Here is a 13867-nt window from a genome sequence, read left to right as displayed (position 1 = left end):
TTATTATGATTTTATAAAGACAAGAGTAAGAGTGAGTTGCCTTTGTTAATACTAAATACTATTAATACTAAAACTACTATTAATACTACTGCCTGCTACAACTGGATGGATGGAGGCATCCTTCGCCACAGCTGCCCCTCACGTTCTCCAGCTGCCTTGTGTCAACCGTCGAGACCTTCAAGTTCCTGGGAATTACAATCTCTCAGGACCTGAAGTAGGCGAACAACATCAACTCCGTCCTCAAAAAGGCCCAGCAGAGGATGTACTTCCTGCGGCTTCTGAGAAAGCACGGCCTGCCATCGGAGCTGCTGAGACAGTTCTACACAGCGGTCATCGAATCAGTCCTGTGTTCTTCCATCACAGTCTGGTTTGGTGCTGCTACAAAAAAGGACAAACTCCGACTGCAACGGACAATCAAAACTGCTGAAAGGATTGTCGGTACCCCCCTACCCACCATTGAGGACTTGCACGCTGCCAGATCTAAGACAAGGGCGTGCAAAATCCTCTCGGACCGTCTGCACCCCGGTCACCGGCTCTTCCAGCTCCTTCCCTCAGGTAGGCGCTACCGATCAACGCAAACTAGAACTAGTAGACATTCCAACAGCTTCTTCCCTCTTGCGATCAACTTCTTAAACACCTAACCTATAATTCCATTACAACAAGCTGGCAATTTTTCGACTTGAGTTCGTTGTCACATTTCTGTGGGGCCAATTATGTATTACTCGTGCACTCACTGTAGTTGTCTCGCCATGCTGCACTATTTGCATATACTGGCCACTCATGCCAGAGTAGCATCTGCTCCATTTGCACACTGATTGAGGAGTATCTGTAACATTTGCACAACCAACATTGTCCCAGATGATCGCACTACTCGTCACTTTAAACCGCATACACTCCTTGAAGTCTCAGCGCCCTTTGCACAATGGTCATTGCACCGGACTATTGCAATATTAGTCGTTCGAACTGCTCTAAGTGCTAGAGGACTCTGCATCTTTTTGCACAATTGTTTTTTGTCAATGTCTTGATGTCCCCAAAGTGTTCTGTAAATTGACTGTCTGTTGTACTAGAGCGGCTCCAACTACCGGAGACAAATTCCTTGTGTGTTTTGGACATACTTGGCAAATAAAGATGATTCTGATTCTGATTCTGATTCTGATGGATGGATGGCTGGATGGATGGATGGGTGGATGGATAGATAGATAGAGGTTGGTCCTACTTACACGTCTGGTCCTTGATGACGAGCGGTCCGGCGGTGGTCGAGGGTCTACTCTGTCCGGCTGCGTTCACAGCTTTCACTCGGAACTCGTACTCTCCGCCCTGAAAAACCACAACATGGTCTCACTCAGCGTAGAATATCCTGAGTTGGTTGCCAGCAAATTGCAGGCCACATGTAGACAAACAAGTATTCACACCTGTGGACAATTTTGCGTTTTCACTGAAGCTAAGATGCTAAAATGTTTTTGGAATGTGAGAGGAAGCCGGAATACCTGCAGAGCATAAACTGGAGAACATGAAAACGTCACACAGGAAGGTCAGAACTCGGATTCGAACCGCCAACCTCCGATGTGCTAACCACTCATCCACTGTGCTGCTAATGGTTAAACAGTCCATGTTCATAGTGACACATTGCCAATATGCTAATCTACTGTGCCATTAGTCCTGAAGCTCCTCTTTCGGAAAAAAATTTTTTTTACATGAAATTGCAGGCTTGTCCAAAAATGGATAAATTATGTCATCTGGTAGAAAAGATCCATCCATCCATTTTCTGACCGCTTCTCCTAAAGCAGGTCGCGGGCGTGCTGGAGTCTATCCCAGCTGTCATCGGGCAGGAGGTGGGTGACACCCTGAACTGGTTGCCAGCCAATCGCAGGGCACATATAAACAAACAACCATTCACACTCACATTCACACCTACGGGCAATTGAGAGTCTCCAATCAATGCATGTTTTTGGGATGTGGGAGGAAACCGGAGTGCCCGGAGAAAACCCACGCAGGCACAGGGAGAACATGCAAACTCCACACAGGCGGGGCCGGGGATTGAACCCAGGTCCTTAGAACTGTGAGGCTGATGCTCTAACCAGTCGGTCACCGTGCCCACTTCATTCCAGTGCGGGTAAATTGCTCCGCCTTCTAGAAGGACATTGTGACAAAGCACCCGTAGGAGCTTTAAACATCTACAGTCTTTTGTTTTCCACAAGATGTCTTCAATCGCTTCCAAATATAACAATATCTGATGTTTAAGCTTTGTTTGTGTTTATCTATAGCATGTCATATTTGTATAAAAAAAATACAGCTTTTTTTCTGAAGAAAACATACAGAAAACCAGATTTTCATGTCATCAACCCATTATTATGCACTTTATTGCACATAGCTAAAATGGTTGAAAGCGAGGTGGACACAAATGGCCAGCACAGAGCCCATGGGGTTAAACGCAGTGTTGCGCCCTTAACTGGTAATTCCCAAAAAAGAAGAAGAGGCCAACCTCGTTCAAGTCTTCAACCACAAAGCTGAGCTCCTCCACGTCCCTCTTGTTGCATTGCTTCCAGGTTTCCTTTTCCTTGCCGCTGGTGTCCCAGCTCAAGCGCTCCACAATGTAATGTTTGATGGGAGAGCCGCCATCGTTTTTGGGAGGCTCCCAGCTCAGAGTCACTGTGTTCTTGGTCACCAGGTTGACCTTCAGCTTGGTAGGGGGGTCCGGTGGATCTGCGGGTGTGGTCCGAAATCAGGGTGAAACACTCGACTGTCATTTCATCGTGACATTTTGCCAATTTCCGCATCTTTTTAGTGCCATTATTAGTGTATCCATGGTTGTAGCTCTGTTACCCTCCATCATTTGCACAATTCAAGTCAATTTGATCAGTATCACTAGTCACTATCGAAGACTTAATCTTGCTAATGACTCTCTGTACTTTAGACATTTGTGTGTATGTCCTAAATGTAGAAATGTCTTCCCCCGCATATTCACAGTTCGGCAATAGAGAATTCACCTATTCACTCACCTACTTACTTACTTAAAAGCACATTGTAAACGGAAATTTCCCAGTACATTGGTTATTTTGTGCTTGGCCCGAAAAAGATTAAAAGTAGTACTTTGGCATCATCTTTTGGCATTTTGATGTCAAGGAAATATGTTGAAATGAGTTGAGAAGCTTAACTGAGACAAATGTAACGGCTTTCCACCAGCTACTGTATGATTGCTATAGATCAGGTGTGTCAAACTCATTTTTGTCGCGGGCCACATTGTCGTCACGGTTTCCCTCAGAGGGCCGTTGACTGTGAAACCATATAAATGTTTAGTCATCTAATAATAATATTACATACATACAAGAAATTGATGGATACCTAGTTTTGAAATCAGACGTCAAGGATAATAGTTTGTTCAACTATTGTTCAAGTTACTGTAAACAGAAAATGCTTGCAATGTCTCAACGATACTATTTATTATTATTTTATGAGAATTTGAGCAAGAATCATGGAAGTTGACAAAGATGATTTGCTTTCACGAGCCACATGAAATGACTTGGCGGGCCAGATTTGGCCCCCGGGGCCTTTTGTTTGACACCTGCGCTATAGATGGATCACAAAATGGCAGCGAAGCACTACATTTGTCTCAATGAAGCTCCTCAACTCACTTTATCACCGATCCTTGGCACCAAGATGGTACCATAATGTGCCTCAAAAACGTTTGGAGGGGGCAAACTAAAAATACTCATATCACTGTATTTTGTTATACAGTGTTACAGTACCTCTGCTATACGTGTGGGATGGGGAATGAGCCGTGCAGCAAATAGCGAAAAGCTGCAAATTGTCATCAATTAAATAAAAAAGGGCTATAATTGCCTATGGTAAATGCGTATAGGTGAATCCGTGTGTAGCGAATCACAAATATGTGGCGGGAACACTATTATTTGAATTTATTTTTGTGAAAGTACCTGAGTAACTCCAACTACCAGAGACAAGTTCATTGTGTGTTTTAACAAACTAATAAATACCGAAAAATAACTAATAAAGATGATCGTGATTCTGATTCTGGTTAGGACACACAACAAGTAGGTGAACTCACAAATGGGGTCTCTGGCCTGGGCGGGATCACTGGTGATAGCAAACGGACCAAATCCCAGCCGGTTCTCAGCTCGCACTCTGAACAGGTAGTCCTGTCCCTCTAGGAGGCCCGGGACCACAAAGGCTTGACTGGCGCAGGCCGCGTTCACCTGAGCAGCAATCATTGGAGCTGATCGAGCTGATCGAGCCGATCGAGCCGATCGAGCTGAGCTGAGCTGATCTATCTATCTATCAATCTATCAATCTATCAATCTATCTATCTATCTATCTATCTATCTATCTATCTATCTATCTATCTATCTATCTGTCTATCTGTCTGTCTGTCTGTCTGTCTGTCTGTCTGTCTGTCTGTCTGTCTGTCTGTCTATCTGTCTGTCTGTCTGTCTGTCTTTCACTTAATGTACCTTCGTCCAGGCCTTGTCAGTAACACATTTCTTCTCAATGAAGTAGCTTTTGATTCTCTCTCCGCCGTCGTTGTCGGGCAGCTTCCAGATCAGCCTCATGGTTGATCGGGTGATGTCCGTCACTTTCAGATCTTTCGGCGGTCCAGGAACATCTGAAACCATGAATGAAATGGTTAGCAACATACAAAACAAGCTCCTTACATCCAGTCCCCTTAGAAGAAGGAAACCACACCGAGGACATTGACTCTGACGTTGACATGTTTCTGTCCAGACTTGTTCTTGGCTGTGATAGTGTAGCGTCCAGAGTGGGTCCTCAAACTAACGGGGATGGTCACAACGGACGTGGTGTCTGTGGACTCAACCTGAGAAGACACAAGAGCATGTTGAGCTCAGGAGTTACACATTGCATTTAATCGGTTTCGAATGCCAAAAGAAGTCACCTCCGAGTCCACGGGAAGTGTGTGCAGCTTGTTCTTCTTGTGAGACTTGGCTTTCCCGTCAAAGTCCCACGTCACCTTCGGCACAGGACGGCCCTTGATGGTGGCAGGGATCCTAATTGGATCTCCGGCACGGACGTAGAGCAGGTCGTCCACCACGACGTCAATAGTAATGGATGGCGGGACTGAAACATGACCAGAAACATTAGTGACAAGAGCTCACGTCGGTTAATTTCGATGAGCTATTGCCTGGAGAAAAAATCCTTACGTTGGACTTCTTCAATCAAGACCTCACTGGTGCGGGGGCTGGGGTCTGATTCGCCAATGTCGTTGACCGCAATAATTCTGAAGCGGTAACGCTTGAGCTCGCGGAGGCTCGGCACGGTGAACTCAGTGGTGGGGTGCAGTTCTTCATTCACCGTCACCCAATTGGATTTGCCCTCATCCTGGATCTGGATGATGTAGCCCTTAATGGGGCTACCGCCATCCTTCTCCGGTGGCTTCCAGGTCAGTGTGACACTGTGTTTGGTCTTGTCAGCCACCACGGGAGCAGCAGGCATACTGGGAGGAGCTGGTGGGTTGAACAGTTTTGTTTTGTTTCAAAATGAATCATCAAGCCAACAGCACAGAAACACAAGAGGAATCTTGTGTATTCTGCAAAAGTTGAACTGGCAACTGGACTCTTCCTATGTGTTGCAGACGTTTCACTTTTAATACAAAAGGTACATTTCTTTGAAGACAACGTCCAAATTCTGGTCAGGGAGGACTGCTGGTTTTAATGCCAATAAGTAAACCGCTCTCACAGGAGGTGGTTTACACAATCACTTATTGTCTGCTACCAACAATGTCCTGACTAGTGATTGACCGATTATCGGCTGGGAAGATTATCGGGGCCGATATTTGGCATTTTGGCGGATATCGGTATTGGTCTTTTTTAATCGGAATCTGTTATTTTGGTTACTTCTCTCTTCGCCATTGTCCCGCTCACGGCACCACCTGATTGGTTACCCATGCAGCGGCTGTGCATGGGTAACAGCCAATCAGCATGCAGTAAGAGCCATGCAATGCACGCACAATGCTTTCAGTCTCACACACACGGGACAGAGAAGATAAAGTTTTACTAAATGGAGACGATCCAGGAGCAAATACATGCAAATATACAGTCTCTCTCTCTTTCTCTCTCCCTATATATATATATATATATATATATATATATATACACACACACACACACACACAGTATGTGTGTATGTGTGTATGTGTGCGCGACTTTGTCTGCGTGTGCGACAGCAATGCATTCATGTCTGAAACAGTAGGGAAACAATGTCTCCACACAGGCAGGGCCGGGATTTGAACCCCGGTCCTCAGAACTGTGAGGCAGATGTGCTAACCGGTCATCCAGCGTGCCACCTATTATTATTATTATTATTATTATTATTATTATTATTATTATTATTATTATTATTATTATTATTATTATTATTATTATTATTATTATTATTATGTAAAACATTCAATTATATTTACATTTTGGAAAACTAAGACTAACAAAAATTTAAGGAGCTTTTTATTTGTTAAAGTTTTCATTTAACTTTGTAAGACATGCTGCTGAGCTTCCTGCACTTTTTGTTAGAATTTGAAAACATCCATCCATCCATTTTCTGAGCCGCTTCTCCTCACTAGGGTCGCGGGCGTGCTGGAGCCTATCCCAGCTGTCATCGGGCAGGAGGCGGGGTACACCCTGAACTGGTTGCCAGCCAATCGCAGGGCACATACAAACAAACAACCATTCACACTCACATTCACACCTACGGGCAACTTAGAGTCTCCAATTAATGCATGTTTTTGGGATGTGGGAGGAAACCGGAGTCCCCGGAGAAAACCCACGCAGGCACGGGGAGAACATGCAAACTCCACACAGGCGGGACCGGGGATTGAACCCGGGTCCTCAGAACTGTGAGGCTGATGCTCTAACCAGTCGACCACTGACTGAAAAGCTGTTTAATAAATGTGCTTAAAGGTGTTTGAATGAGTGTTGGAGTTTTATTTTTTCAAATTTTGATGCCAATTATTTCCTTTTTACAGCAACATGAATATCGGCTCCAATGATCAGTTATCGGCTACCCTGACTACTAATAATAGGTATCGACCCTGAAAAAAACATTTTGATCGATCACTACTAATTTCTCTCCCCATGAGTAAAGTGACCGCTAACAAGCCATTTTGCTACCAGGCAGGTGAACGACCGGTCGCTTTCCAAAAGGGTCATTCACTTGCCAAACCCGGCAACAACAACAACTCTCAAGTGAACACCACCAGGGGACACCCCCGCCAGAGACATAAATAGGGGAACTCCACACCTACAATTTTGAACTGAAGAAGCCTTTTGGACAAAAGGTCAAATGTCTTCAACAACTAAGAAGAGTCCAGTTGCCTCAATGCAACTTTTGCAGATTGCAATGACCTGGATGACTGAGAATTTACATGGACAATCAGTTCACTCACTCAGAGGGTCGACGGCAAAAGCTGGGTCGGATGCTGCACTAAACGGGCCAGTTCCGGCTAAATTGAAAGCAGCAACCCTGAACTCATACTCACTTCCTTCAAACAAGCGAGTCACCTGCCAGATGCAGAAAGTTATCTTCCAGTTTCAGTCAAGATGTTTTCAAAGAACTCGGCATGATCAAAAACCCTACCTGGTACTCCCACCCTTTCATGCCTCGTTTGGTGACCGGCATCTTGTTGACTCTGGCCCAGTAGGCGCTGCCTCTTTCTTTCTTCTCCAGCCAGTAGCCAATGATCATGGAGCCACCGTTGTCCCTTGGTGGCTCCCAGGTCAGGGTCATGGAGGTCTTGGAATACTCTGTGATGGTCGGTTTCTCCGGAGGGCCGGGGAGCCCGAAGGGGTCTGTGATCTGAACTTCCTCCGTTGTGCAAGGGTCAGACTTGCCGTAGCGGTTCTCAGCTCTCACACGGAACAGGTAGGATTTGTTGGTATCCAGGTTCCACACCTACAGCAGAGGGAGGAGGATTTGTCCTCACAACTAATACTATGATCAGAAGTACAAATACTTTGCTACTCTACTTAAATAGATTTTTCAGGCATCTGTACTTTACTTGAGTATTTATCTATCTGACGACTTTTTTGTTTTACTCCCTACATTTGAAAACAGGCGTACTTTCCACTCATTTTGTCAGAAAAAAAAAAAAAGGCTCATTACTTTGGTCAACTTCCGTGGATGATGACACGACGTAAAAAAGACGAAAATAGAGAGAGGGAAGTCAACCACAGTTGAAATCTTGATAGATTGAGATCTGGGGGTCTTTTAAGGCAGAAAAACAGGGATAGCAGCAACATGGAGGAATGTAAACTAGGGAGCGTTAAAAACCATGACGCAACAGATTTGAGGAAGCAAGATATTCCCATCCATGGCCTTATTTTGAGTAATTTTTTTATGCTGTCGGCTTCAAGAAGGATCCGTGGTGAATGCATTTTGCCTTGTGGCAGCCCAAAAAGCACCAGCTTCTAACCTTAAAAAACATCTTAAAAAGTCTTATGTGAAAAAACACAAGCAGGCAAAGTATAATTTTTCAGTTGTTATCATGACCTAATTTTGTATTTTTTGTTAGTTCACAACATTGGCAAAGCTACAGGAACTCATTTTAAAAGCATAAAAGTCAAGCCAACAACAGCTACTGTAGCTGTTGTTGGTGTAAGGGACGACCCCTAGCTGTAAGGGACGACCCCTATTTTTTTAACTCTGCAAGTTAAAAAAATAGAGGAAACGATTTTGTATATATATATATATATATATATATAATTGAAAGTAACAAAATAAATCTTTCTTCCTTGTTACTTTTGTATTTAAATACATTTTAGACTATACTTTTTTACTTTTACTTGAGTTTACCAAAGTGAAAGTTTCTGTACTTTTGTGAGTACTTTTGACACCTCTGTCTATGGGCAAGGTAAGGGTAAAGAGGACGTACCCGATACTTTTTGTCAATTATGCTGTTGGTGAGCTCCACCCACTGAGGTTCAGCTTCCTGTCCCTTTTCCTCCTGTTCCTCTGTGATCACTTCCTTCTTATCAACGATATAGTTAGTTAGCTCGCTGCCACCATCATCCAGGGGCGCATCCCACTGTAGCTGGCAGGACTCCGCCTTGATGTTGGACACCGACAAGTTCCTGGGAGGAAGCGGCCGGTCTGGATGGAGAAAGGGGGCTTAGTCTTACACTTGTGGGGTTTCTGTGTTGAGGTTTCGTTATGTTTTGCTCACCTAGCACCATGACGGAGATTGTGTGCTTGGCAGAACCCATGTTGTTGGAGGCAGATATGGTGTAGCTGCCTTGGTCCTTCCGGTTGGCCGTGGGGATGGACAGAGTGGACTTGCAGTTCATCCTGCCAGTCACCGCCGTCTCCATAAGCAGACTTTCTGTGGGCTTCTCCAGCACCAAGTCATTTTTGGACCACTCCACTTTGGGGATGGGGAGGCCCAGGATGTCGGCGGGGATCTCGATGGGCTCGCCCTTTTTCACCGTGATACTGTCAGCCTTGAATACTTTCAGCATGTGGATCTCAGGAGCCACTGGCGGGGACAAGAACAATATGGAAGCCTCAAGCAGGACATTTTCACCATGACGTCAGACATACTGTACAGAAGACAGCGCTTTCGCCGATGGCAGCATTAATATACAAACCCTAACACGTCATTTGACCAAGACAGAGCCAGTGAGAAACCAGGGGAAATGGGCTGAATGATGATTTTAGCCTTCTTGACCGCTATAGTTTGATGTGTGAGGTGTCAGTGGAAAGATGTCATGTGAGATAAATTGCTTGAATGGGAGACAGAACGCTGGCCGTAATTTACATTTCAACAGGGAAGTTGATTCAAAAAGAGATGTGCTGTAAATTCAGACATTGTTAACATGATCATTGACGGAGTGGCTATTTAAGTGACTTTTCTGTTGCTCAGCTTATTGCCACAGACATGCTATTTTGAAGCTGAAATGGATAGCGTGCATTTGAGCTGACGATAGCTAGCAGGCTACACGTTATGTTTTGACAAATTACTCAAAGACGACTCAACCAAACATTTTACGCATACCTGTGTGAAAATTCCTTCCAAAAACTGTGATGATGGATGTTTGTCCATTTTAGAAATGTCTACTACGCCACACAGCAGTCTTGCAGTCTTGCAGTTTTCTCTGTACAACTATTTATATATATAGTTTATAGTCCTCACCCACTGGATTAATACTTTTTTTTTTTCAGGAAACTGGAAAAAAACTAACCCCAAGTTTTTGTCACCAAATGATTGACTACAAAAGTCATTTGTACTCAATCATTTTTCTGGTACCCGGAAGTATCCCCTGCCTATTGTTTACAAACATTATGAAATGGTCTATAGCATAGTTGTCAAACTCATTTTAGTTTGCGGGCCACATTCAAGTGGGCCAGACCACAATATTCGTGGCTTAAAAATCCATAAAGAACAACTATTCAATATTTTTCCTATTGTTTTGGTGCAAATAATTACAAGAACTTTGTGAAAATATTCACATTTATTCATTATTACCTTGTTGCAAATGAATGAATGAATGAATAAATGTTGCAGTATTATTAACCAGTGAGCGTGCGCCATTCAGTTATGCATCGTTTGTATATGTATACATTAAAATGTAAGTGTACGGAAAAAAAAAACATTTAAGTGTTGTCAGTGCTCTCTCCAGTGGACAAAATTTGCAACAAAAGTTACTTTTATTGAAAAATAGCAGTGAATGTGTTCTCCATCCCCACGCGCCGGAATGGACCCTATTGCGGACCGGTTCTGGCCCGTGGTCCGTATGTTTGACACCCCTGGTCTATAGCTTTCCACCCATAATCAACAGCAAGATAAAAGATTCTAAAATTTGGTATACCTTCATCGTCCTGGATGACCACGGTCAGCGGGAAGGATGGGTCACTTTCTCCAATCAGGTTTGCACATTTGATCCTAAACTCGTACATCCAAGCCTCCTCCAGGCCCTCTACCGTCATGGTCATGTTGGGGCAGATCACCGTGTTGCAAGGCTCAAAGGCCTGCTTGTCTTGACGCTTCTTCTCCACAAAGTAGCCAACAACAGGACTGCCTCCGTCATTGCGAGGTGGCTTCCAGGCTAGTGTGATGGAATCCTTGGTGCGCTCCGTGTAATGGAACTTCTCTGGGGGCGACGGTGGTCCTGCAGAACCAAAAGTGTAACCGTTTTAGAAATCAGAATCATCAACATAACATAAAACCAAAATGGAGGCCTCTACCTTGTGGGTCCACAGCCTTGATGGGTCCTAGCTCGACAGGCGGGCCCATGCCGTACTTGTTCTTGGCAGTGACACGGAACATGTACTCTTGTCCCTCCATGATCCCAATGCACTCGCATTTGGAGGAGGCTGTTTCGATGGGCTGCCTCCACGTGTGCATTTTGGCATCTTTGCGCTCCACGAGGAAGCCAGTCACGTCACTTCCACCGTCGTCCATGGGGTCGTCCCAGTTCAGGAATATCATCTTTCTGGTCACCACTACTGGTTTTAGGTCAGTGACTGGTCCAGGAACATCTGCAAACAAAAAGGGTTGTTGTCCTCGTTACGTTTTGTAACCATAAACTCCCATACGTATACCTATATGTCCACTTACCCATGACATCGACCCGGGTGAAGGCAGACCTCGTGCCACTCGGGTTACACGCAGAGACTAAGTATTTGCCACAGTCCTTCCTCTGCGCGCTTTTAATGAACACAATGCTGTTGTTGCCTTCGGTGAGGATGTCCACACGGTCTTTGTCAGGTTTGACATCTTCCACGGTCCAAGTGATGGTTGGATAGGGTTTACCAGTGACCAATGCCGGAACACGAAGCGTCTCACCAGCTCTGATGACCACACCATTCTTGACTAATACATCCAGCTCGACCACAGGCATTTCTGCAGAAGGGAGCCAGCAACCGACAGTAAGAATCTAATGCTGGTTTATACAAGTATTTGATATTGGTTAGACATTTTCATCTTGTCAGCCTCTGCTTGACCTGCAGGATTCCTGACAAACACCGACTCAGTGAAACCTGGAGTTCCTTCTCCTGCAGCGTTGCAGGCAATGACTCTGACCAGGTACTTGGCTCCCTCACGGACTCCATAAACGGTAAATGCCCGAGTCTTCCATGGACGTTCTGTAGACCTGGACCAGTCTTTGGTACCAGCAATAGTCTGCAGAACACCAGAGAAGATCATTATTTATCAGAAGATCCGAGATTTACATTTTCACATTTTCAAATTAAGTTGACTCATTATGCACCTTATCCACGTGGTATCCCAGGATCTCGCCTCCTCCATTGTCGGCAGGTGCATCCCACTCAACATCAATAGAGTGATCCGTGGTTGCCACCACTCGGGGGACTGGTGGGCCGGGAGGCACTGTATAAACAAATATTAACGATGGAGACCTCTACTCAGATTTGAGTACCACCAGAGCTGAAAAATGTACGTACGAATCGGAGCTTGTGCTGTTTTAGGATCTGAAGGAACGCTGAACTTTCCGGGGCCCGCTTGATTTTCGGCTGCCACTCTGAAGATGTAAGTTAAACCCTCAACAAGTCCTTCCACATTCAGCTCGGTGGAGGAGACCATGTTTCTGGAGAACACATTAAAAATGAAGTCATAGAAAACAGAACAAAGTCAACAACATTCTTTTTCCAATCCTCCACCTGTTGACCCTAGCCCAGTGGGAGCTGCTGATCTCACGACGCTCCACCCAGTATCCCAGGATAGGACTGCCATTGTCATTTGGCTCATTCCAGATGACCAGCATGCTGTGGGCTGTGACATCTTCGATCTCTGGCTTCTCTGGAGCCTCGGGAGGTTCTGAGAAGGGCAGTGAGATTACATGATTTATCTTAAAGGTGCTCACATGAACCAGGACAATTCTTCGAGATTCTACATACCGAAGGGGTTCTTAGCAACAAGAGGTTTGGAGATGCAGGGCGGACCAGCACCATACTTGTTCTCAGCGACCACTCTGAAGATGTACTCCTTCTTCTCAATGAGTTTGGGCACCAGATAGCGACATCCTCTCAGTGTGGAGGTTACAGAGCTGTATCCGAGCTCTATCTTGGAGTTATCCTTCTTCTCCAGCGTGTAGTTGAGGATCTCACTGCCGCCGTCGTCTTTAGGGGGATCCCACTTGCAGATCACAGAGTTTTTCCTTACCTCTTCAAAGCAAAAGTTGATTGGAGGTCCAGGAGTGTCTAACAACAGGGAAATATGTTAAGGCCCTGAAGCTCTACAGTCTGCACAGTCCTCAAGGAGACTATAATGTGACCAGATGAGGAAATACTAGATCACTACTAGCTCTACAGACATAACAGAAAGACCGAGTTCTCACCAAGGACGTCGACCTCGCAGGTGGCTGAAGCGATGCCGTGGTCGTTCTCCACCTTCACCATGTAGACGCCGTGGTCAACACGGAGTGAGTCCTTAATAACTGCGGTGGATTCGCCCCTTCGGCTGTTGTTGATAGTCAACCGCTCGCCAATAGTCGGGTAGTCTGTCTCCTCCTCCTCCGGTTCGGCCACCTCCTCCTTCTTTTCCTCTGCATCCTTCACTGTTCCATCTTCCAGCTCTTTTTTCTCTCCCTCACTCTCCTCCTTCTTTACCTCTTCCTTCTTCTCTACCTTCTTTTTCAGTGGTCTCTCTGGCCTCCTGCGGAGCACCTCGGGCCGGATAACCTGGTTGTTCCAGTACCAGGTGATCTCAGGGTACGGGGAGCCAGAGATATTGGCGTCCAGGCGGATCTCACTGCCTCGCTTCACGTTCAGGCCTGACTGAAGGCTGCCACTCAGGAAGACCTTGGGAGCATCTGATGACAAATGCAGACACAAAATAAGGCTGAGGCGATGACAGCAACAGGACCATCCAAGTGCGAAACATAAGATCCCA

General features: G+C 45.3%; 1 protein-coding gene across 1 annotated transcript in view; it reads right to left on the bottom strand.

Annotated features, from left to right (window-relative positions):
* Positions 1–13867, bottom strand: part of ttn.2 (titin, tandem duplicate 2) — a 256838-nt gene that overhangs the window by 92488 nt on the left and 150483 nt on the right. The window contains exons 152-171 of the mRNA XM_061692635.1: positions 13314–13787; positions 12874–13176; positions 12637–12793; positions 12421–12563; positions 12228–12346; positions 11962–12139; positions 11576–11860; positions 11203–11496; positions 10827–11126; positions 9185–9493; positions 8894–9111; positions 7600–7914; positions 7409–7523; positions 5172–5474; positions 4907–5088; positions 4699–4828; positions 4467–4618; positions 4064–4211; positions 2483–2703; positions 1221–1317 (exon numbers count right to left, since the gene is read on the bottom strand). Of these exons, the coding sequence (XP_061548619.1) occupies positions 1221–1317; positions 2483–2703; positions 4064–4211; positions 4467–4618; positions 4699–4828; positions 4907–5088; positions 5172–5474; positions 7409–7523; positions 7600–7914; positions 8894–9111; positions 9185–9493; positions 10827–11126; positions 11203–11496; positions 11576–11860; positions 11962–12139; positions 12228–12346; positions 12421–12563; positions 12637–12793; positions 12874–13176; positions 13314–13787 (4443 nt within the window). The remainder of the gene's footprint in view (positions 1–1220; positions 1318–2482; positions 2704–4063; positions 4212–4466; positions 4619–4698; positions 4829–4906; positions 5089–5171; positions 5475–7408; positions 7524–7599; positions 7915–8893; positions 9112–9184; positions 9494–10826; positions 11127–11202; positions 11497–11575; positions 11861–11961; positions 12140–12227; positions 12347–12420; positions 12564–12636; positions 12794–12873; positions 13177–13313; positions 13788–13867) is intronic.

This window comes from Phycodurus eques, chromosome 12, assembly GCF_024500275.1.
Source record: "Phycodurus eques isolate BA_2022a chromosome 12, UOR_Pequ_1.1, whole genome shotgun sequence".
NCBI lineage: Eukaryota > Metazoa > Chordata > Actinopteri > Syngnathiformes > Syngnathidae > Phycodurus > Phycodurus eques.
Note: the sequence above shows the minus strand (reverse complement) of the source record. Positions and strands in the feature narration are given on the sequence as shown.